The 24,880-nt window shown below is 46.5% G+C and overlaps 1 protein-coding gene across 1 annotated transcript in view; it reads right to left on the reverse strand.

Moving 5' to 3' along the window:
- The window catches only part of LOC121523431 (ATPase family AAA domain-containing protein 2-like), a 42,348-nt gene that overhangs the window by 9,122 nt on the left and 8,346 nt on the right, over nucleotides 1-24,880 (reverse strand). The window contains exons 2-19 of the mRNA XM_041808334.1: nucleotides 23,938-24,032; nucleotides 22,280-22,308; nucleotides 19,747-19,840; nucleotides 11,147-11,219; nucleotides 8,458-8,536; nucleotides 8,248-8,373; nucleotides 7,093-7,159; nucleotides 5,723-5,730; nucleotides 4,805-5,018; nucleotides 4,359-4,533; nucleotides 4,015-4,103; nucleotides 3,778-3,937; nucleotides 3,617-3,707; nucleotides 1,989-2,303; nucleotides 1,801-1,912; nucleotides 1,394-1,580; nucleotides 829-1,014; nucleotides 48-183 (exon numbers count right to left, since the gene is read on the reverse strand). Coding sequence (XP_041664268.1) covers nucleotides 48-183; nucleotides 829-1,014; nucleotides 1,394-1,580; nucleotides 1,801-1,912; nucleotides 1,989-2,303; nucleotides 3,617-3,707; nucleotides 3,778-3,937; nucleotides 4,015-4,103; nucleotides 4,359-4,533; nucleotides 4,805-5,018; nucleotides 5,723-5,730; nucleotides 7,093-7,159; nucleotides 8,248-8,373; nucleotides 8,458-8,536; nucleotides 11,147-11,219; nucleotides 19,747-19,840; nucleotides 22,280-22,308; nucleotides 23,938-24,032 — 2,236 coding nt within the window. The remainder of the gene's footprint in view (nucleotides 1-47; nucleotides 184-828; nucleotides 1,015-1,393; nucleotides 1,581-1,800; nucleotides 1,913-1,988; nucleotides 2,304-3,616; nucleotides 3,708-3,777; nucleotides 3,938-4,014; nucleotides 4,104-4,358; nucleotides 4,534-4,804; nucleotides 5,019-5,722; nucleotides 5,731-7,092; nucleotides 7,160-8,247; nucleotides 8,374-8,457; nucleotides 8,537-11,146; nucleotides 11,220-19,746; nucleotides 19,841-22,279; nucleotides 22,309-23,937; nucleotides 24,033-24,880) is intronic.

Below are 24,880 nucleotides of genomic sequence, written 5' to 3' on the forward strand. Positions count from 1 at the left end.
ATCCTCAGTCACAGAAAAACCCTCCTAACTTCACCTATGTTACACACCTGGCTTTGTCTTTGAGGGCGGAGCCTCGGCCGCCTGGTTCAGGATGAGGTCCTGGAAGAAATCAGACCTCTGCTGAGGGGTGGGAGCGCTGAGGGTATAAAGCTCGCCATACTCCTCACGAAACAGGAACTGAATCTGAGGACACAGAAGAGAGCGCTTTCACAACGTTTGCTCCTTTAAAGGTGCTTTTATTGCTAAAAGGTCACATATTTAACCCTTTATGGCAACTTTATATCGGCCTCAGAGGTCCAGTAGCATGCCTGAAAAGTTTGTTGCTGAGAAACGCTCCAGTGTTGGATGTTTGCATGTCTAAAAACCCCTCTATTGACTATAAATGTTACTGAGCTGTCTGACTCCGCCTCTGACCCCGCCCCTCTAAGGAAATGGATGTGACTCTCCTGATCCTCCTCTCAGCTGCCAGGAGGGTTGGACTTTCTTTCAAGCGGGGAGGGCCAACCAAACCTGGGGGAGGGGCTAACTCCCCACATGACATCATGACGGGAAAATCTGAGAACGGCCTGTTCAGCACACATTTTCTGAAAGGTGGAGAGAGAGGGGGGAGGAAATGGATTTTTCTGATTCTTGGGGGTTGTGGACATGCCAGGGGCACTAATTTTTGTTACAAAAGCCTGAAAAAGTGATTTTTGCATAAAATGTGACCTCTAAAGCTTTTAAAAATCAAGAAAATGTGATTTCCTAAAACGGACAATCTAAAGGAATAAATGAGACAGGAAAACATCACATGAATGATCAAAATGAGGGTTCAGGTGGGACCCTCACCTCAGGGTCCAGCTGCTGATGGGGGAGGCTGCTGGTGGCGAGGAGGAGGATGGGGGAGAAGGAGGGGATGCTGTCCAGCAGACTGAGGAAGGAGGCTCTCAGCGCGGGCCCCACAGTCTCCCACCACTGCTGGATGTGAGGGAGGTAGAGGATGCTGGGAGACGTACGCTTGGCCTCCATGAACATCTGAGGGGGTGAAGAGCGGTTAGTCAGAGTTTTGTTGAGTTTAGGAGTTAAAGGAATTTTGTTTTAACCAAAATAAAATAATAACCATTTCTACTTTTTTACCCCAACCCCGTTATCCAGCGGTCCCTTTTCTGAGTCAGTCAGTGAAGGAGGATACAGGACACCCGACCACTAAACCTCAGTGGAGTTTTAGTTATCGTGATGTTTCGCGTTATCACCACCAGATGTCGCCAAAAGACTGAGAAGCTCCATGTTGTTACGCTCCCATCAGATCAATGCAGAAGAAAGCCAGCATTTACTTTCTACAGAGTCCTCTGAGGGACAAATCCAACTATCTAATGACCCAAAAACATGTGTTCTTGTCATTATTAGAACTCACCTGGGCGCAGGCCTCCTCAGGTGAGGTGCTGCTGACTCCAAACAGCACGGCAGAGTCCAGGCTGTGGACACTTAAACGCTCCAAGGCATGCAGGACCGCAGGAGCCAGGTGGGAGGTCTGACCAGATCCGGGACGACCCGCTAAGAGCATCCTGGGGCGGTGGGACGTCGGGTGTCTGACTGCACTCCTGCAGGACGGAGGAGAAGAGAGAGATTGGTGATGAAAAGGAGGGATGAAGAGAAGCCTAAGCTTCCACATAAATAAGATAAACTAGACACACAGGAGCTGAATCTGCAGAAACTGAAGGTCTGACAGAGTTCGTTCATATCTTCTAGTTCCAGTAAAAATCCAAACTTGAGGAAAATGTGACCCTAAAATAAAGTCTACATGGAGGTTTGGTCACTCACCTGGCAAAGTGTAGAAACTTTGAGCTCTTGGAGGTGGAGGGGAGGGAGATGGGGGAGGAGTTCTCAGCATCTCCACCCATCAGGCCGTCCTCGAGGACGCCGGCGGTCAGATCTGGCGAAGAGAAAACAACAGATGATGAAACACTTCCTGATCCAGCAGGACTGTCCCAGATCTTCATCTCACTCACCTGGCTCTCTCTTCCTCTTCATGCCCTGCTCGGCGTGAGGAAACAGCCTCTGCAGAGCCTCCAGGATGTCCTGCAGGGCGGCGCTCAGTAGCGGCTGAACCACGGCTGACAGGGGTTTGGCGGGCGTGCCGGCGAGGCGGTGGGCGGCCGGCGTCATCTTCTTCATGGCGGACACAAAGTCGCAGCTGCTGACGGAGATGGAGGAGACGTCCAGGAGGAGCTTCTGGGCGGTGCCGTAGATCTGAGGGTAGCGGCGGCGCAGAGCGCAGAGAGCCGCCTCCGTGCAGACCGCTCTGATGTCAGCACCACAGTAACCTGACAGAGAGGGGGCGGGGTTAACAAACACATTCACCAACAAGGCTATGGCGCCTTAAACCCAGGGCCGTGTTTACAGCATAGTTCTCACATCAGGGACCTGAATCTGGATCACAGAAGTCTAGACCCCAAAGTCTGGTTCATCTATTCTTAGTGAACTCAAGCGTACGGCGTTTACGTCTGACTGAGGAGCTGCTCCCGTCAGACAGGGTTGGAAAAATTCCCTCAAACTGTTTAACAATCCCTAATTTATTTTTCCTCATTTTAAAATGTTTAAACTTAATAATAAAAAATTTTGTTAGAAGCATTCAATTTATGAAGCACCGTTTTCCCTTTAAAGATTTTATTCTATTATGAGGACATGATTTTTAACAGCACGCAGAGAAAAGATGAACACGGACCAGCATCCCTGTCTTCCAGCCAGCAAAAATACATTATAAGATAATGACAGTTTAAAGTCTGTTTAAGTAGTCTAGAGAGCGTAGTTGGTCTACAGCATGGGGCCGGATTCTGGATTCAGGACTCATTGGAGGGTCTAACAGGGTCACCTTTAAACCAGAAACTGTCAACCTTATTTCACCAGGAATAAAATGTAAAAACTTAGCACTGATGATAAATGATTCTGACATTTAAAACGTTAAAAAGATCAGATTAAAGCCTCACCTCCTCCACCCCAGCCTCCTTCTTTATAGACTAAAGCTCCACCTCCTCCACCCCAGCCTCCTCCTTTATAGACTAAAGCTCCACCTCCTCCACCCCAGCCTCCTCCTCTATAGACTAAAGCTCCACCTCCTCCATCCCCGCCTCCTCCTTCATAGACTAAAGCTCCACCTCCTCCACCCCAGCCTCCTCCTTTATAGACTAAAGCTCCACCTCCTCCACCCCAGCCTCCTCCTTTATAGACTAAATCTCCACCTCCTCCACCCCAGCCTCCTCCTTTATAGACTAAAGCTCCACCTCCTCCACCCCAGCCTCCTCCTTTATAGACTAAAGCCTCACCTCCTCCACCCCAGCCTCCTCCTTTATAGACTAAAGCTTCACCTCCTCCACCCCAGCCTCCTCCTTTATAGACTAAAGCTTCACCTCCTCCACCCCAGCCTCCTCCTTTATAGACTAAAGCTTCACCTCCTCCACCCCAGCCTCCTCCTTTATAGACTAAAGCTCCACCTCCTCCACCCCAGCCTCCTCCTTTATAGACTAAAGCTCCACCTCCACATGTTGTTTGTTGGTCTGCTCTTGCTTTATTTCATTTTCTCTCTACCATCTCAGACAGCACTTATTTTTCCTGCCGTGTTCGGTGTTCTGATTCTTACCCACACATTTCTCAGCCAGTTCATCGAGGAAGTCTTCAGATGGAGGAGGCTTCCACTGCATCGTGTGGATCTTCAGGATCTCTTTCCGAGACTGAAACAGATAAAACCGTCAGCTGAGACCGCTAAGAACTGAGAGGGAATGACTCAGTAAAAGCTATCACCTCTCTGTCTGGCAGTCCAAAGAGGAACTCTCTGTCGAAGCGTCCCGGTCGTCTCAGCGCCGGGTCAATGGAGTCCAGCCGGTTGGTCGCTCCGATCACCACCACCTCCCCTCGACTGTCCAGGCCGTCCATCAGAGCGAGCAGCGTGGACACGATGGAGCTGCAGGGTGAGAAGAACGGGCTCAAACACTCTCTGCACAGCTAGTCATAGTTTCTCTGTTAGGGAGTGAGTCTGACCTGTGGATCTGATCCTGTCTGCTGGAGCGGACCGGAGCCAGGCCGTCGATCTCATCGAAGAAGATGATGGAGGGGCGCAGCTGATACGCCTGGGGACGACAACAAACAAATTTTGCCCCCTGTAACTGAATTTTCTGTCTTCTCACCAGTTTTTGTCCTTTCTCGCCCTTCTTTTTGCCACTTTTAACTTGTTTTTGTTGCCACGCCTCATCACTCAGAGTGTGGCTCTTTCAGAGGTATTTTTTGACCGTTTGGCTCTTTGGTTGAGCAGCTCTGATTTAAAGCGTTCTGTCTTCATAAAGACCTCTCAGAGATGTGAACAGCCCTCTCTCCCAGAGTCTCACCTGCTCAAACAGCAGACGCAGCTGCCGCTCTGACTCGCCAACCCATTTACTGAGGCAGTCGGCGCCCTTCCTCATGAAGAAGGACACCTTCCTGTTGCCGAGCCTACACTCGTTGGCCAGCGCACGGGCGACCAGCGTCTTCCCCGTCCCAGGAGGGCCGTAGAAGAGACAACCTCTGGAGGACAGTGGTGAATTATTCATATAAAGCTCTGTAGAGGCATTATTCTTGAGCACACATGCTGACTCAGGAAATTAAAACACAAAGTCTGATCATCCAAGTAACTCTACAAACATCAGTACTTCATATTTAACACAACATCCTGAGCCGTGTAGGCATCAACTTTAGATTAACATTTACATAAATATTTAAATAAATAGCCATTTAACAACTGTTCTGTCTGTGTACCATCACTGGAAGCAGATATTATTCAGGAAGTGTTTTTTACCTTGGAGGCTGAATCTTGAAGTTTTCAAAGACCTCAGGGTAGAGGAGCGGAAAGACCACCATCTCCTTCGACAATCTGTGAAGGAGAGGCTGGGGCTTGAAACTCTGGTTTTGTAGTCTGAGCTGTCGGCCAGACCCACTCCTGATCTCATCTTGTCTCTTCCAGGAACTCTGAGATTTTGGCTTCATCATCAGAGACTTCGAGAGGACGACAGCTGTGGGAGAGAACAGGAGCCAAACCAGGATCATGAAGACTGATACTGAATAATTACTGATATTTAAGTCTGATGAGCCTAAAGAACAGAGACGGGCACTCTGACAATCTGTGTAAGGAGGACCAGGCTGGGGCTCCTCACACACTGGTTTGTAGCTGAGCTGTGGACCAGAAGAGGACCTCCTTCAGTCACACCTATGACTTCCAGGAACTCTTCAGCAGCTGAGATGGAGAGACTCATCAGACAGAGTCTTCATCATCAGACTTCACCAGTCAGAGCTTTTTGTGGAGTCTGGAGGAAGAAAGACACTGTTGAAAACAGACTCAGATTCAATCTGGACTAGAGTTCACCAGAAGGATCCAGACTCCATGGGCAAGAGAATGAAGGAATATGTCAGAATGGAGCTTTGAGACCATCTGCCTAGATCAGACCGTCACAAACACACACCCCACTGTGGAGTGGGTGGCAGCATCATGCTGTGAGAGGACACCAAGACATCATGCTGTGGGGATGACTACTCAGCAGCATCATGATGTGGGGATGCTTCTCAGCAGCTGATCATGATGGAGAGACTCTGCAGACAGCATCATGCTGTGGGGAGGGTTCTTCACCAGCCCTGGAAGGCTTTATGGGAGAGTGGCAAAATGAATCCTGGAGGACACTCTTCTTCAGTCTGACAGATTCAATCTGGACTTAGAGTTTACCAGTCAGACTGTGGGAGAAACATCCAGAGAAAGCTACACAGAAAGGTGGTCTGATGAGGACCAGAATGGAGCCCAGACCTCAGTCCATGAGAGGAGAATGAAGTAAAATTTCACCACAAACAGATGTTTGATCCACTGACTGAGACCTATCCACACAGACTCAGAGACTGAGCATCATCCACACAGACTCAGAGAGATGAGACCTATCCACACAGCAGCATCACTGGGGATGACCTATCCAGCACAGACTCATGATGACTGAGACCTATCCACACAGCACTCAGAGAGACTGAGACCTATCCAGCATCAGACTGTGGAGAGATGAGACCTATCTCAGCTTCCAGCCAGACTGAGAGGCTATCCACAAGACTAGAGGGGAAAATGAATCCTGACTGAGACACTCTTCCACACAGACTGAGACAGAGACCTATCCACACAGACTCAGAGAAGATTTATTTTCACAGATCAGACAACTGAGCCTATCCACACAGACATCCAGAGAAAGCTACACAGAAATGGTTTAAAGACAACGAGGAGAAAAGCCCAGACCTCAGTCCATGAGAGGAGAATGAAGTAAAATTTCAGAGTCCAGATGTTTGATCCTGACTGAGACCTATCCACACAGACTCAGAGACTGAGACCTATCCACACAGACTCAGAGAGACTGAGACCTATCCACACAGACTCAGAGAGACTGAGACCTATCCACACAGACTCAGAGAGACTGAGACCTATCCACACAGACTCATAGACTGAGACCTATCCACACAGACTCAGAGAGACTGAGACCTATCCACACAGACTCAGAGACTGAGACCTATCCACACAGACTCAGAGACTGAGACCTTTCCACACAGACTCATAGACTGAGACCTATCCACACAGACTCAGAGAGACTGAGACCTATCCACACAGACTCAGAGACTGAGACCTATCCACACAGACTCAGAGACTGAGACTGCAGACAGAGGAGACTCTACTAAAGACTGACTAGAAAGAGGAATATTTATGCCCTCACTTATTTTACATTACAGATTTTTATTTAACTGACATTATTTTGTAGAATTCTGTTTTCACTTTGACATTAAAGATGTTTTTTTTTTATTTTTGTCAAAAAAGCCAAGTTCTACCATGATTGATTTATAAATCAATAAAATAGTAAAACATCCACAGGGGTGAAGTCTTCTGCTTCTAACAGATGCCGTGAGGACCTGTTAGAGGTGACATCACAATAAAACGTACCAGGAACACTGAAACTAGTAAATAGATAAACAGGAGCAGAGCTGATTCAGGCCCAGCTCGTACCACAAAGTTGAAAACAAACAAAATAAATAAATAAGAATGAATAATTTCAGAGGCAGCAGTCTGACCTGAACGCTCCTCTGCGGGTCGTGTTTGGTCCTGAGGCGCTGATCCTGAATGTTCCTCTGGGGAAATCTGAAGGAGAGAGAACTTTAACAGAAGTCTAGGACCAGAACTCACCTAGGCTGGACCAGCCGACTCAGAGGATCATGTTTAGATGTCTAAATACCATCTATCTAAGGGAGTTTATGTTTACGCCTTCTGTTGTCTAAAGCAGCGGTTCTCAACCTTTTCAGACCACCACCCCAAAATAAAGGTGTCAGTGACCAGGGACCGCCAGGGTCCAGCCAAACTGGGGGCCAGCAAAATCCTGGTCCATTGTAAAGAGAAGCTGTGGTATTTTAGATTTAACCTGAATAATAACCACCCTTATCAAAGAAACACATTTTAAATTCATTTGTGTAGCAAGCAGCCCTCTTAAAAATGTAAATCTGTTTGTTAAAAACAGAATTAAAATGTGTTAAAAATAACTAAAATTGGTTAATAATGGCAATAAATGGTGGGAAAGGTGTTGAAATTAGATTTTAGAAGTAGCAGAAATGGGTTAGAAATGCCAAAAAAAAGATAAAAGTGGAAAAAAAATAACCAAATAATGGCAAAAATGTGCATACTAAGTGGTAAAAAGGGGATAAAAACTGGCTGAAAAAGGTGGAAAATTGGTGAAACGGGATAAAAATTGATAGAAACGGGCAAAAAAAGGGTTAGCTGAGGCAGAAAAAGTCTGAAACTGGCAAAATGGGCGTATCAGATTGTGAAATGTGGCTTTAAAAGTGGTCAAGAGGGGTAAATAGAGGCAATAATGAGCCAACAATAGACAGAGGGTGGCAAGGTTTGGTTTAAAAGTGGCAAAAACACGCAGAAAAAAGTGGTGGAAAGGGTTAAAAACAGACAAAAAATGGGTTTTAAGTTTCAAAAATGTGTTAAAGTTGGCAAAATTGGTGGAAAAGGTGATAAAAAAGGGTTAGAATTAGGCAAAACTGGTGGAAATTGGCAACAATGTGATTCAAAAATGTTCTTGGGCATCTGAAGACCCCCTCTCAGTGTCTCACGACCCCAGCGGGGTCCCGACCTCAATGTTGTGAACCCCTGGTCTAGAGAAGCTAATGTCTCCGTGTAGGATGTCCTGGAGAGTTCAGTCTCTAGCGGACCGGTTTGGCTCTCACCACTGTCGGGTCCCTGGTAGAGCGCCGAGGCTCGGCTCACTTTGGCGTTAAAGTTTGGGTTCAGGCTGCCGCTGCTGTCGTCGTCTGCGGTCGTTTCTGCTCCGTGGTCGTCTTCACCAGCGGCGGCTAAAGCAGGTTATAAAAGAAACACAGAGGCGGTTAGAAAGGAGGCTGGTTCATAACCCCCTCTCTGATTCTCTCCTGAAGTACCCTCGTCATCCTCGGTGTCGCTGAGATCCTCGGGCTGAAGGACCGGAGTTCTCCTCCTCTGAGCTTTAGAGTAAATCTTCTGAAAGACATCACAAATAAAAACAACGTTCACTAAATAAAGACGGTCATTCCTGGTGTGTTGTTTTAGTAAAGCAGAGAGTGGAGGATGTACAGCGCCCCCTAATGTCCTTTTTAGAACTCACAGGCATCCTTAGTTCACATCCATATATTCTATAATTATAATATTTAGAGATAGTTATGTGAGCTGTAATAATTAAACAAGGAAAGTGGTGAATATTTACCTTTGATACAGGATTAATCTAGAATAAATCTCATCTACTGATTTTAATCTAGCTCTAAAACTAGAGAACTGAAGAGAGAGTTAGATTAGCTGGTGGAGTCAGACGGTCTCTTCCTCTACAGCTCTGTCTCAGCACTCATCCTCTCTCTCCTCCAACACTCAGAATAAAATCTCTCTCAGCTGTTTACGGCCTGAAGCCTCAGAAACAAACATGAACGCAGGGCTGCCGTCCAATGTGGTGCCAGCTGATAGAGACGTTTGACCCAGGCGGGGTGCAGCGGCGTGCACGCCCTCGCCACAGCCTGATAAGAGGGGCAGCTCCCCCGGAGAGGCACAGAGCGCGTAAACAAGGTCTGAGGGACCGTTTTTAACGCTGAGGCACGGACAGGGGGTTCCCTCAGACGTCTGTGTACTCAGAGAGTCAGTCTGATCAGAAACCCTTTAAACATTTCAACCATAAACACGGAAAAAAGACAGAGATAAACGTGTGGCTCTTTTATGTCTTCATTTTAAATATCATTCCCCTAGAAAACAGTAAAGTTTTTGCTCTTTTTTCACAATTTTTTCACCCATTTAAAGGTGCAGTGTGTAATATTTAGCTTAGCAGCATTTAGTAAAACAAACAGACTTGGTTAAATGAAACATGATGTCTATAGGTAGGTCTGTCCTGATTAGTGTTTATCCACCTGAATAAAATGTTTGTTTTTTTTAATATTAACTCAGAATAAGCAATCTACTCATACATGGGGAGGGTTCCCTCCACGGGCGCCGCCATCTTGAATTTTTGCATTTTGCATGTTTCTCTGGTGAAAACTGAAGCAACCAAATAACAGATACACTTTTTTTAAATTCCACTGGTTGCCACAGTTTTCACCAGACACAGACATCATGTTTCATTTAACCAAGTTTGTTTGTTTTACTAAATGCTACTAGGCTAAATATTACACACTGCACCTTAAGCTACCTTTTGCCATTACACCCCATCTATTTCCTACTTTTTTTACCCATTTTGACAATTTTTGCAACTTTTTACCCATTTTTTGTCACTTCTATCCCATTTTTGCCCCTTCTCACCATCTTTGTTGCTATTTTGCACCTGTTTAAGCTACCTGTTGCTATTAAATACCACTTGTTTCCTCTTTTTTTGCCATATTTGGACCATTTTATGTCACCTATAACTCCTTTTTTGTCACTTCTCACCCATTTTTGCTACTTTCTGAACCCTTTTCCACTTTCCTTCCCCATTCTTACCCCTTTTTTTACCCATTTTTGTTACTTTTTGACCATTTTTGACTCCTTTAACTTATGATTATTGTACTTCAAGCTGTTTTTGCTTCACCTCTTAGATTGTGGCTCCTTCAAAGGTGTCTTTCAACAGTTTGGCTCTTTGGCTGAGCAGGAATGAGTAACACTGATGTAGAATATTTGTGATTATTATAAAACTATTTTCCTGCATAAATGTGTCCCTGGGTGAAATATAGAGGTTAGAGGGCTCTACAGACGCTCTTTGGTGTTAATGAACATGAGCATGAATCCAATGAGACGTGTTCCTCTAAATGCCTGCTGTTTTTCTGCAGCCGTCGTATAAACAGAAGCGCTTTGTTATAAATGTTCTGTTTATGAGGCGATCGATGCCTGGACTTTTACTGGAGCAGTAAAACGGCCTTCTGCAGTCTTCACATCACAGGTGCAGCGTCTCTTTAAGGTCTCTTTAAGGCGTCCTGACTAGGGCTGGGCAATTAATCCAAAATTAGATCAAATCTCAATATGGCTGCTACAATTTTCAAACGGTGCAACATTTCTACAACATTTGTGTCTAAATACCAGGTTAAAACTGTTTGCAGTTGCAGCAGAGATTTAATGCATTGCATATCATGTTATTATTCTAGTGGCATATTTTTAGAAGAGTGTACCAAAAAAAATCCTAATTTCTTCATTTTTGTATGTTTTTTCTTGTTAAATATGTAAATTATATTAAAATGATCATTCATTTAAAACAACAGTTCATTTCTAATTTGTCAAAATCATCACAATTAGATATTTTCAGCCCTAGTTTAATCTAATATTGTGTTTATAGCTTAGAATGAATTATTTTTTGATTTTGTTAGAAAACACACCAGATGAGGAAGTAAAGAAACAACCACAAATTAAATCACAATATGGGGTAAAAATCGTTCAGCTCTAATCTGAGATCCTGGCCTGACTCGTCTTTTTAGGGTCTACAGCAGCTGTTTTCATGGTCTATTGGTGGGATTATAGAAATAAGTTAACACAGAGCTATTTAACACTATGTTAGGAAACTGCTGAGTCAGCAGCAGTAAACAGAGGCTGTGATTCTCTGTGATAAAATCCACACATCAGTCTGTTCATGCTAACCTGACTACTCACTCCCTCTCTGCTGTTCCTGAGCCGCCTCTTCTTCTTCATGCTGTCCATGTTGTCCAGGACGGAGCGGGCCACGCTGCCGAGGAGAACGTGTTAAAGAACGTTAGTTTACAGAGAAGCCCTCAGGGGTGCCGGAATATTCTGGATTTACACAACCAACCCGGTCCTGATGAGGACGCCCCAGACCGCCACACTGAGATATTAGACTGCTTCAGTTCACTGAGGTTTCTCCACACACGTATAATTCCTTTTTACATTTAAATATACTATAGATGGACAAAAGTATTTGGCCACAGCCGTTAATTATTGAAGTCAGGTGTTTCAGGTGTCTCAGACATCTGTGGTCCTAAACGGGTCGTTCTGAAGAGCTCAGAGACTCCAGCGTGGTTTTGTGATGACACCTTTGACATAATTTCATCCCTGCTGGATACTCCACAGTCTCCACGGCTCTGAAGAGCTCTGAACTTCCTCTGGCATTAATGTAAACACTAACGGGGCTTTCACATTAGACCCAGCTGTTTGGAACCGCGCCACGGCTTGATTCCCCCCCGCTGGCTTGCTTTCACACTAGCAACATCGGGCCCACTTGCGTATTTACTCGGTCTGAAACAGCAGGTGGTGGTATGCACGTAGCTGGTTTACAACCCTGCCAAGGAGGAGAAAGAAGAAGAAGCTACCATGGCAACCACTGGGGTCATGACCTGAGCCAAGATTGTTTTTGTTTTGACCCGGCAAAAAGTCCATCCTGCAGCCATGGAGGATTAAAACCACTTTTAAGATGCCAGCAGCTTCTCTCTTCATATCTGCACATCTACTACAGCTCAGAGGATTAAATGGGCTCGCGCTGCACTGAGGTGACAGGAGGCTTTTACTGCCTTTGTCCCTCCTCTCACTGACTCCAGCCTGGGTTCATCTGTAAGGTGAGTCACAACAGACTGATTATTGGCTGGATTCTGATGATTTCTGCCCTTTATGGAGGAGAAATGTGGACAAACTGCCGCGCTGTGGAAAGAAGTTTAGTTTTTACGCTGACGTCATAAAGCTGATACGGCGCTCTGTCCCGTATCCCGTTGCATTCACATCTCATCCAAAGCGCGCCGGAGTCCACTTGAATTGCACCCGAGACCACCTCCCCAAGTGTGCCCGCGCCCGGTGCCCAGGTGCGGTTTGTTTGCATTCACACTACCAAAACGAACCGGACTTTGGGCTCAAGTGCACTCAGATCCAGGACCAGGCCCCTGGTGTGAAAGCACCCCAAAACTGTGGCAGGAGCTTCATGAAAGGGTTTCCATGGCAACAGCTGCATGCATGCCTCACATCAACAAGTCCAACGCCAAGCTCTGGATGGAGCGGAGTGGACACTGGACTGTGGAGTGACCAATCATCTTCTCTGTTTCCAGTCAGATGGTGAGTCTGGGTCTGGAGGATGCTGGGAGAACGTTACCTGTCTGACTGTGAAGTTTGGTGGAGGAGGGATAATGGTCTGGGGCTGGTTTTCAGGGTCTGGTCTAGACCCCTTATCTCCAGTGAAGGCCAGTCTTAATGCTTCAGCAGACCAAGACATTCTGGACCATGCTATGCTCCCAACAGTCTGGGGAAGACCCTTTTCTATTCCAGCAGGACTGTGGACCAGAGACCAGAGAAGGACTAGAAAGACTAGAGTCCTGACCTCAACCCCATCCAGCACCTTTGGGATGAACTGGAACAGAGACTGTGATCCAGGTCCTCTGGTCCAACGTCAGAGCCTGAGCTCATGGATGCTCTACAGGATGAATGGACACACATTCTCACAGGAACACTCCAGGATGCAGAAGGAGACAACTCCATATTAGAGAACCAGGATCTGAATACTAGTCACCACAGTCCCTGTCAGAGTAATGCTCAAGCGGCCAGATACTTTTGTCCATATAGTGTATCTCCCTTGTGAAATTAACCATTGAAAATGTAAAAGTTCTGTTTTCAGGAGCGTGCTGTGACTCCATCTAACTCCAACCTCACTGCAGCAGCTCCATCATTGGTTTTCAGGGACCTGCTGAAGCTTCTGCATTAGTCTCACGCTCTCCTTCCAGCTAAAAACACCACAACGCTCTTAGAGGGGTCACTGATACTGAAACAAATCACTGCTTTAGTACAGTCACACAAACCCACTAACCACCAGTACTACAGAAAGTCCCATAGCTCAGCTCTGAGATTGTCTAGTCTGGTCTGGTCTAGTCTAGTCTGGTCTGGTATGGTCTGGTCTGGTCTGGTCTAGTCTGGTCTAGTCTAGTCTGGTCTGGTATGGTCTGGTCTGGTATGGTCTAGTCTGGTCTGGTCTGGTCTGGTCTGGTATGGTCTAGTCTGGTCTAGTCTAGTCTGGTCTGGTCTGGTCTGGTATGGTCTAGTCTGGTCTAGTCTAGTCTGGTCTGGTCTGGTCTGGTCTGGTCTGGTCTAGTCTGGTCTAGTCTAGTCTGGTCTGGTATGGTCTGGTCTGGTCTAGTCTAGTCTGGTATGGTCTGGTCTGGTATGGTCTAGTCTGGTCTGGTCTAGTCTGGTATGGTCTAGTCTGGTCTAGTCTAGTCTAGTCTGGTCTGGTCTGGTCTGGTCTAGTCTAGTCTAGTCTGGTATGGTCTGGTCTGGTATGGTCTAGTCTGGTCTAGTCTAGTCTGGTCTGGTCTGGTCTGGTCTGGTCTGGTCTAGTCTGGTCTAGTCTAGTCTGGTCTGGTATGGTCTGGTCTGGTCTAGTCTAGTCTGGTCTGGTCTAGTCTGGTCTAGTCTAGTCTGGTCTAGTCTAGTCTGGTCTGGTCTGGTCTGGTCTGGTATGGTCTAGTCTGGTCTAGTCTAGTCTGGTCTGGTCTGGTCTGGTATGGTCTAGTCTGGTCTAGTCTAGTCTGGTCTGGTCTGGTCTGGTCTGGTCTGGTCTAGTCTGGTCTAGTCTAGTCTGGTCTGGTATGGTCTGGTCTGGTCTAGTCTAGTCTGGTATGGTCTGGTCTGGTATGGTCTAGTCTGGTCTGGTCTAGTCTGGTATGGTCTAGTCTGGTCTAGTCTAGTCTAGTCTGGTCTGGTCTGGTCTGGTCTAGTCTAGTCTGGTATGGTCTGGTCTGGTATGGTCTAGTCTGGTCTAGTCTAGTCTGGTCTGGTCTGGTCTGGTCTGGTCTGGTCTAGTCTGGTCTAGTCTGGTCTGGTCTGGTATGGTCTAGTCTGGTATGGTCTGCTCTGGTCTGGTCTAGTCTGGTCTGGTATGGTCTAGTCTGGTCTAGTCTAGTCTGGTCTGGTCTGGTCTGGTATGGTCTAGTCTGGTCTAGTCTAGTCTGGTCTGGTCTGGTCTGGTCTGGTATGGTCTAGTCTGGTATGGTCTGGTCTGGTATGGTCTAGTCTGGTCTAGTCTGGTCTGGTCTGGTCTGGTCTGGTATGGTCCAGTCTGGTCTAGTCTAGTCTGGTCTGGTCTGGTCTGGTCTGGTATGGTCTAGTCTGGTCTAGTCTAGTCTGGTCTGGTATGGTCTAGTCTGGTCGAGTCTAGTCTGGTCTGGTCTGGTCTGGTCTGGTATGGTCTAGTCTGGTCTAGTCTAGTCTGGTCTGGTCTGGTCTGGTATGGTCTAGTCTGGTCTGGTATGGTCTGGTCTGGTATGGTCTAGTCTGGTCTAGTCTAGTCTGGTCTGGTCTGGTCTGGTCTGGTCTAGTCTGGTCTAGTCTAGTCTAGTCTAGTCTGGTCTTGTCTGGTCTGGTATGGTCTAGTCTGGTATGGTCTGGTCTGGTATGGTCTAGTCTGGTCTAGTCTAGTCTGGTCTGGTCTGGTCTGGTCTGGTCTGGTCTGGTCTGGTCTGGTATGGTCTAGTCTGGTCTAGTCTAGTCTGGTCTGGTCTGGTCTGGTCTGGTATGGTCTAGTCTGGTCTAGTCTAGTCTGGTCTGGTCTGTTCTGGTCTGGTCAGTCTGGTCTAGCCCGGTCTGGTCTGGTCTGGTCAGGTATGGTCTAGTCTGGTCTGGTCTAGTCTGGTCTGGTCTGGTCCGGTCGGTCTGGATGGTCTCTCGTCTGGTCTAGTCTGGTCTGGTATGGTCTAGTCTGGTCTAGTCTAGTCTGGTCTGGTCTGGTATAGTCTAGTCTGGTCTAGTCTAGTCTGGTCTGGTCTGGTCTGGTCTGGTCTGGTATGGTCTAGTCTGGTCTAGTCTAGTCTGGTCTGGTCTGGTCTGGTATGGTCTAGTCTGGTCTGGTCTGGTCTGGTATGGTCTAGTCTGGTCTAGTCTAGTCTGGTCTGGTCTGGTCTGGTCTGGTCTGGTCTGGTCTGGTCTGGTCTGGTCTGGTCTGGTCTGGTCTTGTCTGGTCTAGTCTGGTCTAGTCTAGTCTAGTCTGGTCTGGTCTAGTCTGGTCTGGTCTGGTCTAGTCTGGTCTGGTCTGGTCTGGTCTGGTATGGTCTAGTCTGGTATGGTCTGGTCTGGTATGGTCTAGTCTGGTCTAGTCTAGTCTGGTCTGGTCTGGTCTGGTCTGGTCTGGTCTAGTCTGGTCTAGTCTAGTCTAGTCTGGTCTGGTCTGGTCTGGTCTGGTCTAGTCTGGTCTAGTCTAGTCTGGTCTGGTCTGGTCTAGTCTGGTCTGGTCTGGTCTAGTCTGGTCTGGTCTGGTCTGGTCTGGTATGGTCTAGTCTGGTATGGTCTGGTCTGGTATGGTCTAGTCTGGTCTAGTCTAGTCTGGTCTGGTCTGGTCTGGTATGGTCTAGTCTGGTATGGTCTGGTCTGGTATGGTCTAGTCTGGTCTAGTCTAGTCTGGTCTGGTCTGGTCTGGTCTGGTCTGGTCTAGTCTGGTCTAGTCTAGTCTGGTCTGGTCTGGTCTAGTCTGGTCTGGTCTAGTCTGGTCTGGTCTGGTCTGGTCTGGTATGGTCTAGTCTGGTATGGTCTGGTCTGGTATGGTCTAGTCTGGTCTAGTCTAGTCTGGTCTGGTCTGGTCTGGTATGGTCTAGTCTGGTATGGTCTGGTCTGGTATGGTCTAGTCTGGTCTAGTCTAGTCTGGTCTGGTCTGGTCTGGTCTGGTCTGGTCTAGTCTGGTCTAGTCTAGTCTGGTCTGGTCTGGTCTAGTCTGGTCTGGTCTGGTCTGGTCTAGTCTAGTCTAGTCTAGTCTAGTCTGGTCTGGTCTGGTCTGGTATGGTCTAGTCTGGTATGGTCTGGTCTGGTCTGGTCTAGTCTGGTCTGGTATGGTCTAGTCTGGTCTAGTCTAGTCTGGTCTGGTCTGGTATAGTCTAGTCTGGTCTAGTCTGGTCTAGTCTAGTCTAGTCTGGTCTGGTCTGGTCTGGTCTGGTCTGGTCTAGTCTGGTCTGGTCTGGTCTGGTATGGTCTAGTCTGGTCTAGTCTAGTCTGGTCTGGTCTGGTCTGGTCTGGTATGGTCTAGTCTGGTCTAGTCTAGTCTGGTCTGGTCTGGTCTGGTATGGTCTAGTCTGGTCTGGTCTAGTCTGGTCTGGTCTAGTCTGGTATGGTCTAGTCTGGTATGGTCTGGTCTAGTCTAGTCTGGTCAGGTCTAGTCTAGTCTGGTCTGGTCTGGTCAGGTCTAGTCTAGTCTGGTCTGGTCTGGTCTGGTCTGGTCTGGTCTAGTCTGGTCTGGTCTGGTCTAGTCTGGTCTGGTCTGGTCTAGTCTGGTCTGGTCTGGTCTGGTCTGGTCTAGTCTGGTCTGGTCTGGTCTAGTCTGGTCTGGTCTAGTCTGGTCTGGTCTGGTCTAGTCTAGTCTGGTATGGTCTAGTCTGGTCTGGTCTGGTATGGTCTAGTCTGGTCTGGTCTAGTCTGGTCTGGTCTGGTCTGGTCTAGTCTAGTCTGGTATGGTCTAGTCTGGTCTGGTCTGGTATGGTCTGGTCTGGTCTAGTCTGGTCTGGTCTAGTCTGGTCTGGTCTGGTATGGTCTAGTCTGGTCTGGTCTGGTCTAGTCTGGTCTGGTCTGGTCTGGTCTAGTCTAGTCTGGTCTGGTCTGGTCTGGTCTAGTCTGGTCTGGTCTGGTCTGGTCTGGTCTGGTCTGGTCTGGTCTGGTCTGGTCTGGTCTGGTCTGGTCTGGTCTGGTCTGGTCTGGTCTGGTCTGGTCTGGTCTGGTCTGGTCTGGTCTGGTCTAGTCTGGTCTGGTCTGGTCTGGTCTGGTCTGGTCTGGTATGGTCTAGTCTGGTCTAGTCTAGTCTAGTCTGGTCTGGTCTGGTCTGGTCTGGTCTAGTCTGGTCTGGTCTAGTCTAGTCTGGTCTGGTCTGGTCTGGTCTGGTCTGGTATGGTCTAGTCTGGTCTAGTCTGGTCTGGTCTGGACTGGTCTGGTATGGTCTGGTCTGGTATGGTCTAGTCTGGTCTAGTCTAGTCTAGTCTGGTCTGGTCTGGTCTGGTATGGTCTAGTCTGGTCTAGTCTAGTCTAGTCTGGTCTGGTCTGGTCTGGTCTGGTATGGTCTAGTCTGGTATGGTCTGGTCTGGTATGGTCTAGTCTGGTCTAGTCTAGTCTGGTCTGGTCTGGTCTGGTATGGTCTAGTCTGGTATGGTCTGGTCTGGTATGGTCTAGTCTGGTCTAGTCTAGTCTGGTCTGGTCTGGTCTGGTCTGGTATGGTCTAGTCTGGTCTAGTCTAGTCTGGTCTGGTCTGGTCTAGTCTGGTCTGGTCTAGTCTGGTCTGGTCTGGTCTGGTCTGGTATGGTCTAGTCTGGTATGGTCTGGTCTGGTATGGTCTAGTCTGGTCTAGTCTAGTCTGGTCTGGTCTGGTCTGGTATGGTCTAGTCTGGTATGGTCTGGTCTGGTATGGTCTAGTCTGGTCTAGTCTAGTCTGGTCTGGTCTGGTCTGGTCTGGTCTGGTCTAGTCTGGTCTAGTCTAGTCTGGTCTGGTCTGGTCTAGTCTGGTCTGGTCTGGTCTGGTCTAGTCTAGTCTAGTCTAGTCTAGTCTGGTCTGGTCTGGTCTGGTATGGTCTAGTCTGGTATGGTCTGGTCTGGTATGGTCTAGTCTGGTATGGTCTGGTCTGGTCTGGTCTGGTCTGGTCTAGTCTGGTCTAGTCTAGTCTGGTCTGGTCTGGTCTAGTCTGGTCTGGTCTGGTCTGGTCTAGTCTAGTCTAGTCTAGTCTAGTCTGGTCTGGTCTGGTCTGGTATGGTCTAGTCTGGTATGGTCTGGTCTGGTATGGTCTAGTCTGGTCTAGTCTAGTCTGGTCTGGTCTGGTCTGGTCTGGTATGGTCTAGTCTGGTCTAGTCTAGTCTGGTCTGGTCTGGTCTGGTATGGTCTAGTCTGGTCTGGTCTAGTCTGGTCTGGTCTAGTCTGGTATGGTCTAGTCTGGTATGGTCTGGTCTAGTCTAGTCTGGTCAGGTCTAGTCTAGTCTGGTCTGGTCTGGTCTGGTCTGGTCTAGTCTGGTCTGGTCTGGTCTAGTCTGGTCTGGTCTGGTCTGGTCTGGTCTGGTCTGGTCTGGTCTGGTCTAGTCTGGTCTGGTCTGGTCTAGTCTGGTCTGGTCTAGTCTGGTCTGGTCTGGTATGGTCTAGTCTGGTCTGGTCTAGTCTGGTCTGGTCTGGTCTAGTCTAGTCTGGTATGGTCTAGTCTGGTCTGGTCTGGTATGGTCTAGTCTGGTCTGGTCTAGTCTGGTCTGGTCTGGTCTAGTCTAGTCTGGTCTGGTCTGGTCTGGTCTAGTCTGGTCTGGTCTGGTCTGGTATGGTCTAGTCTGGTATAGTCTGGTCTGGTATGGTCTAGTCTGGTCTAGTCTAGTCTAGTCTGGTCTGGTCTGGTCTGGTCTGGTCTGGTCTAGTCTGGTCTGGTCTAGTCTGGTCTAGTCTGGTCTGGTCTGGTCTGGTATGGTCTAGTCTGGTCTAGTCTAGTCTAGTCTGGTCTGGTCTGGTCTGGTCTGGTCTAGTCTGGTCTGGTCTGGTCTAGTCTAGTCTGGTCTGGTCTGGTCTGGTCTGGTCTGGTATGGTCTAGTCTGGTCTAGTCTGGTCTGGTCTAGTCTAGTCTGGTCTGGTCTGGACTGGTCTGGTATGGTCTGGTCTGGTATGGTCTAGTCTGGTCTAGTCTAGTCTAGTCTGGTCTGGTCTGGTCTGGTATGGTCTAGTCTGGTCTAGTCTAGTCTAGTCTGGTCTGGTCTGGTCTGGTCTGGTCTAGTCTGGTCTGGTCTGGTCTGGTCTGGTCTGGTCTAGTCTGGTCTGGTCTGGTCTGGTATGGTCTAGTCTGGTATGGTCTGGTCTGGTATGGTCTAGTCTGGTCTAGTCTAGTCTAGTCTAGTCTGGTCTGGTCTGGTCTGGTCTGGTCTGGTCTAGTCTGGTCTAGTCTAGTCTAGTCTGGTCTAGTCTAGTCTAGTCTGGTCTGGTCTGGTCTGGTATGGTCTAGTCTGGTCTAGTCTAGTCTAGTCTGGTCTGGTCTGGTCTGGTCTAGTCTAGTCTGGTCTGGTCTGGTCTGGTATGGTCTAGTCTGGTCTAGTCTAGTCTGGTCTGGTCTGGTCTGGTATGGTCTAGTCTGGTATGGTCTGGTCTGGTATGGTCTAGTCTGGTCTAGTCTAGTCTAGTCTGGTCTGGTCTGGTCTGGTCTGGTCTAGTCTGGTCTGGTCTAGTCTGGTCTGGTCTAGTCTGGTCTGGACAGAACTTCTCATTCAGGATGGAGTTTGGGCTCTAATGTCTCTACATCAGCAGAGACAGTAAGGAGACTGTTCATCAGTCTAACCTGCTGTTGATGCCGTCGAACATGCTGAAGGCCTCGTAGCGGTCTGTTGGTTTGACGGTGCGCGTGCTCCTCCTCAGCCTGCTCCTCCGTCTGCCTGTCAAACACACACACCATCTGTGCTCAGAACTTTGATTCAGTTCTTCATGAGCTAACCCCTCTGACAGCACGCCAACGATGGATGCTACAGCATCACACACTCCCTGCCTGCACTGACTTCACACACATTTACTATTTCAGTTTAGTGTCACATCTAGGAGGTTAATTTGCATGGAGAGAAACAGCTGGCTCTTTGTACTGACGAGTGTTTGGCTGTAGTGCATCCATAAGATAAGATAAGATAAGATAAGATAAGATAAGATAAGATAAGATAAGATAAGATAAGATAAGATAAGATAAGATAAGATAAGATAAGAAAAGATAAGATAAGATAAGATAAGATAAGATAAGATAAGATAAGACAAGACTTTATTGATCCCCAGAGGGGAAATTCTGGCATTGCAGCAACACAACCGGTAGTAAAAATACAATAGAATTCAACAAATAACTAAACAAAACTTAAATAAAAAATTAAATTAAATAAGGGACAGTACGTATATACAATTCACTTTCCTTTCCAGGGATAGTAAACGCAGTGACGTGTGTTTGTGTCAGTGAAATGGTACACTTGTTGGCAGCACGTTGTTTACAGAGAAGTGTTACGCCATGAACATGAGGTAGTGCAAAGAGCTCAGGTAGAATGGGATGTTCCATGTGCAGTATTGGGCAAGATTATAAGTAATACAGGATAAACAGATAACAGTGCAGGTGGTATTGTAAAGTGAATATCAATATCAAGTTAAGGTGCAGATAAATAATATATTATGAAATAGTACAGTATAGAATAGTTTAACATGTGGAATATAAAAAAATATTCATTAATATGATAATAACATATAATGACATATATGCAACAGTCCTGGCATGGTGGATATGAACAGTAAGTGTAACGTGAATATAGAGGATCTAGTTTAATGACAGTAGTTGTAAAACTACAGCATAGTGCATCCAGTTGAGACTGATAGTTTAAATCATGACAGATATGACCGGCTGTGACTGTCACTGCTGTTGTCCAGTCTGATGGCAGTGGGAACAAAGGAGCGTCTGAAGCGCTCAGTTTTACACCTGGGTGGGATGAGGCGATGGCTGAATGAGCCGCCCATCTGCCCCAGCTCGTTGTGGAGAGGGTGAGAGGGGCTATTCAAGAAGGAGGTGATCCATGTTAGGAAGGTCAAACACAGTAAAGCACCACTGTCTCCCTCTGTTTGACCTAACAGCTCTGAGAGTGAGAAAGAGGAAAAGAAATCTTCCTGTCAGACACTCCTGACTAGGGCTGGGCAATTAATCGCAAATTAGATTACATTGCAATATGGCTGCTGCAATTTTCAGATCTCAGAAGGTGCAACATTTCTTTAACCTGACATCTGTCTAAATACCAGGTTAAAACTGTTGGTGCAGCAGAGACGTTACGCATAACATATCATGCAATCATTTTAGTGGCATATTTTTAGAAAAGTGTACAAAAAAATCATGTTTTCTTCATTTTTCTCTGTTTTTCTTGTTAAATATGTGAATTATATTAAAATCATCACTCCCTGTAATACAACAGTTCATGTTCAATTTGCAAAAGAGTAAAAATTATCACAATTAGATATTTTTTCAAAATTCTCCAGCCCTAGTTTAATCTAATATTGTGTTTATTATAATGTAGAATGAATTATTGCTTGTTTTTTTTTTTGAAAATACATGAGATGAGGAACTTAAGAAATAATTGCATATTAAATCAATTGCAATATTGGTAAAAAAAAATCACAATTAGATTATTTTCTTAAATTGTTCAGTCCTACTCCTGGGTCCTTCTCATCTCTCTGTCCTTGTTCATCACAGGCGACAGAGAGGAAGAAAGAAATTCACCACTACAAATTCCCTGAAATCTTCATGCAATTCCAGAATTCTCAAAGGAAACCCTAACTCCCAATTCCTTAAAATTTAAAAAATCCCAAGTTTCCTAAAGAATACCTAAAATTATGAAGCCAACTCCCCCAAAAATCCGCATACATCCCCCCAATTCTAAAAAAAATCCCAAATTTACACAATAAGTCAAGCATGAATATATCCAGACTCCCCGAAACATAAAAAAAAACAAATTCCCATAAAAATATTCAAAATTTCACTTTCAACAACTTCCAGTTAAACTCAGAAAAATAAATCAAAGCATCTATAAAACAAACATCCAATCTATATTCCCAAAAATATCCAGGAAAATTCCTAAAAAAACAGAAAATCCTCTAATTTTTTAATAAGAATTTCTGAATTTTCAGTGGGCATTGTGGACAATAATCTAAAAAATTCTCACAGTAGAAACGTGTGCTATGTTGTAGAAAGAGCAGAATGTAACGTCCTCATGTGTGGATGCTGGGTCTCAGGAATAGACTGAAACACAAATGGATAAGAAGCCAGGAACTCTCTAGAAACCTCTGGGATGTTAGGTCCTTACCTCTACTGCTCAGACGCCTTACAGATGTCCTGTTGACACAAATGAAGACTCGATCAGCATAAGAAACAGAGGGAATTATGGGACATGACAGCAAAGGTCAGAGGTAAATAACCACACTCAAGCTGCCTCTGTGAGCTGTTATGACTTTATCAAAATCAGTGTGTCTCTAAGGTGATCAATGAATTAATCTAAGAGAGTTACTCAACCCCACTCAGTGAAAGAGCCGAATAGCAAACACATTAGCCAGAGCCACAATCTAAGAGCCCCGATCTAAGAGCCCCGATCTAAGAGCCCCTATCTAAGAGCCCGATCTAAGAGCCCCGATCTAAGAGCCCCAATCTAAGAACCCGATCTAAGAGCCCCAATCTAAGAGCCCCGATCTAAGAGCCCCGATCTAAGAGCCCCAATCTAAGAGCCCCGATCTAAGAGCCCCGATCTAAGAGCCACAATCTAAGAGCCCCGATCTAAGAGCCCCGATCTAAGAGCCACAATCTAAGAGCCACAATCTAAGAGCCACAATCTAAGAGCCCCGATCTAAGAGCCACAATCTAAGAGCCACGATCTAAGAACCCCGATCTAAGAGCCCCGATCTAAGAGCCCCAATCTTAGAACCCCAATCTAAGAGCCCCAATCTAAGAGCCACAATCTAAGAGCCACAATCTTAGAGCCACAATCTAAGAGCCACAATCTAAGAGCCACAATCTAAGAGCCCCGATCTAAGAACCCCAATCTAAGAGCCACAATCTAAGAGCCACAATCTAAGAACCCCAATCTAAGAGCCACAATCTAAGAGCCACAATCTAAGAGCCCCAATCTAAGAGCCACAATCTAAGAGCCACAATCTAAGAGCCACAATCTAAGAACCCCGATCTAAGAGCCACAATCTAAGAGCCACAATCTAAGAGCCACAATCTAAGAGCCCCAATCTAAGAGCCCCAATCTAAGAACCCCGATCTAAGAACCCAAATCTAAGAGCCCCGATCTAAGAACCCCAATCTCAGAGCCACAATCTAAGAGCCACAATCTAAGAGCCCCGATCTAAGAACCCCAATCTAAGAGCCCCGATCTAAGAGCCACAATCTAAGAACCCCAATCTAAGAGCCCCAATCTAAGAACCCCAATCTAAGAGCCACAATCTAAGAACCCCAATCTAAGAGCCCCAATCTAAGAACCCCAATCTAAGAGCCACAATCTAAGAACCCCAATCTAAGAGCCACAATCTAAGAACCCCAATCTAAGAGCCCCGATCTAAGAACTCCAATCTAAGAGCCCCGATCTAAGAACCCCAATCTAAGAGCCACAATCTAAGAACCCCAATCTAAGAGCCCCGATCTAAGAACCCCAATCTAAGAGCCACATTCTAAGAACCCCAATCTTAGAGCCACAATCTAAGAGCCACAATCTAAAGCTGTTATTAGATCGGGGGGACCGTTAAACCAGCTGCACAGCTGACACTATGTTAGCAGACGGAATTTATGCTTTCCCTCATCAAACTCATCAAATGCAACAACTCCAAAACACTCTCGTTGACAAGTTGTGACCTGCACATTCACCACAAATGGCAAAAAGCAGGATAAAAATGTCTTAAAGAAGTGTCAAAGATGGGAAAAATGTTTGAAATTCAGACACAAAAGAGCCACACGTTTACAATCACTGACCTGCTGACTCGTCTCTCTGGTTTTAGTCTCTCCTCCTCTTCCTCCTCCTGTGAATCTGAAACATGGTTGTCTTCGTCGTCCTCGGTGGTAAATCCCTGAAAATACACCAAAAGGTCAGAGTTAGCTTGTTACCCAGCAGGAACACTGCATGCTCTTAATACTAGCGCCAATGAGTCAACCTCTCCACGGCCCCCTCCTCCATACCACCTACACCTGGGTCTGACCTCTCCACGGCCCCCTCCTCCATGCCGTCTCTGAACATGAACGTGTGAGAAAGTATTCACCCCCTCCTTATTTAAATGTTTCACATCATCAAACTGATTCTCTTATCACAGACAGAGATAACCTGAGAAAATAGAAAATGCTCTTTTATTCATGATTTCATTCATTAAGGGAATAAAATCCATCCAAACCTGCCTGGTCCATGGAGAACTCGTTCATCCTAACCCTGATAACTGCTGGTTCAAACTAGGGGTGCACCGATTGCAATTTTCTGGCCGATCACCGATCTTTAAAAAGCCTGACCTGCCGATTCTGATTTTGGCCAATACTGATTTTTTTTATAACTGACAGCATACACCTTCAATGTTTCAGTCTTATTTTATTGAAAAACATTGAACAATACCCATGAAACAATACAAACTTGTTTCAACTGCACACGAGGTATTTCTCTCAAATATAAATGAAAAGTTTAGAGCACTGCTGTCCAAACTACTAAATTATATCAGTTCCTTTAGTCCTTCATTTTTCATATTTTAGTAGGTAGATGAAACCGATCTGATTTATAAGGATCGGCCGATCGCTGATCTCTTAAAATTAAGGAAATCGGCGCTGATACCAATTTTGGCCGATCGATCGGTGCACCCCTAGTTCAAACACCTCTGATAACTGTCAGTGAGTCTTTACATCACTGTGGAGGAATGTTGTCCCATTCTTCTCTGCA

The sequence above is a fragment of the Cheilinus undulatus genome, linkage group 16 (assembly GCF_018320785.1).
Source record: "Cheilinus undulatus linkage group 16, ASM1832078v1, whole genome shotgun sequence".
Taxonomy (NCBI): domain Eukaryota; kingdom Metazoa; phylum Chordata; class Actinopteri; order Labriformes; family Labridae; genus Cheilinus; species Cheilinus undulatus.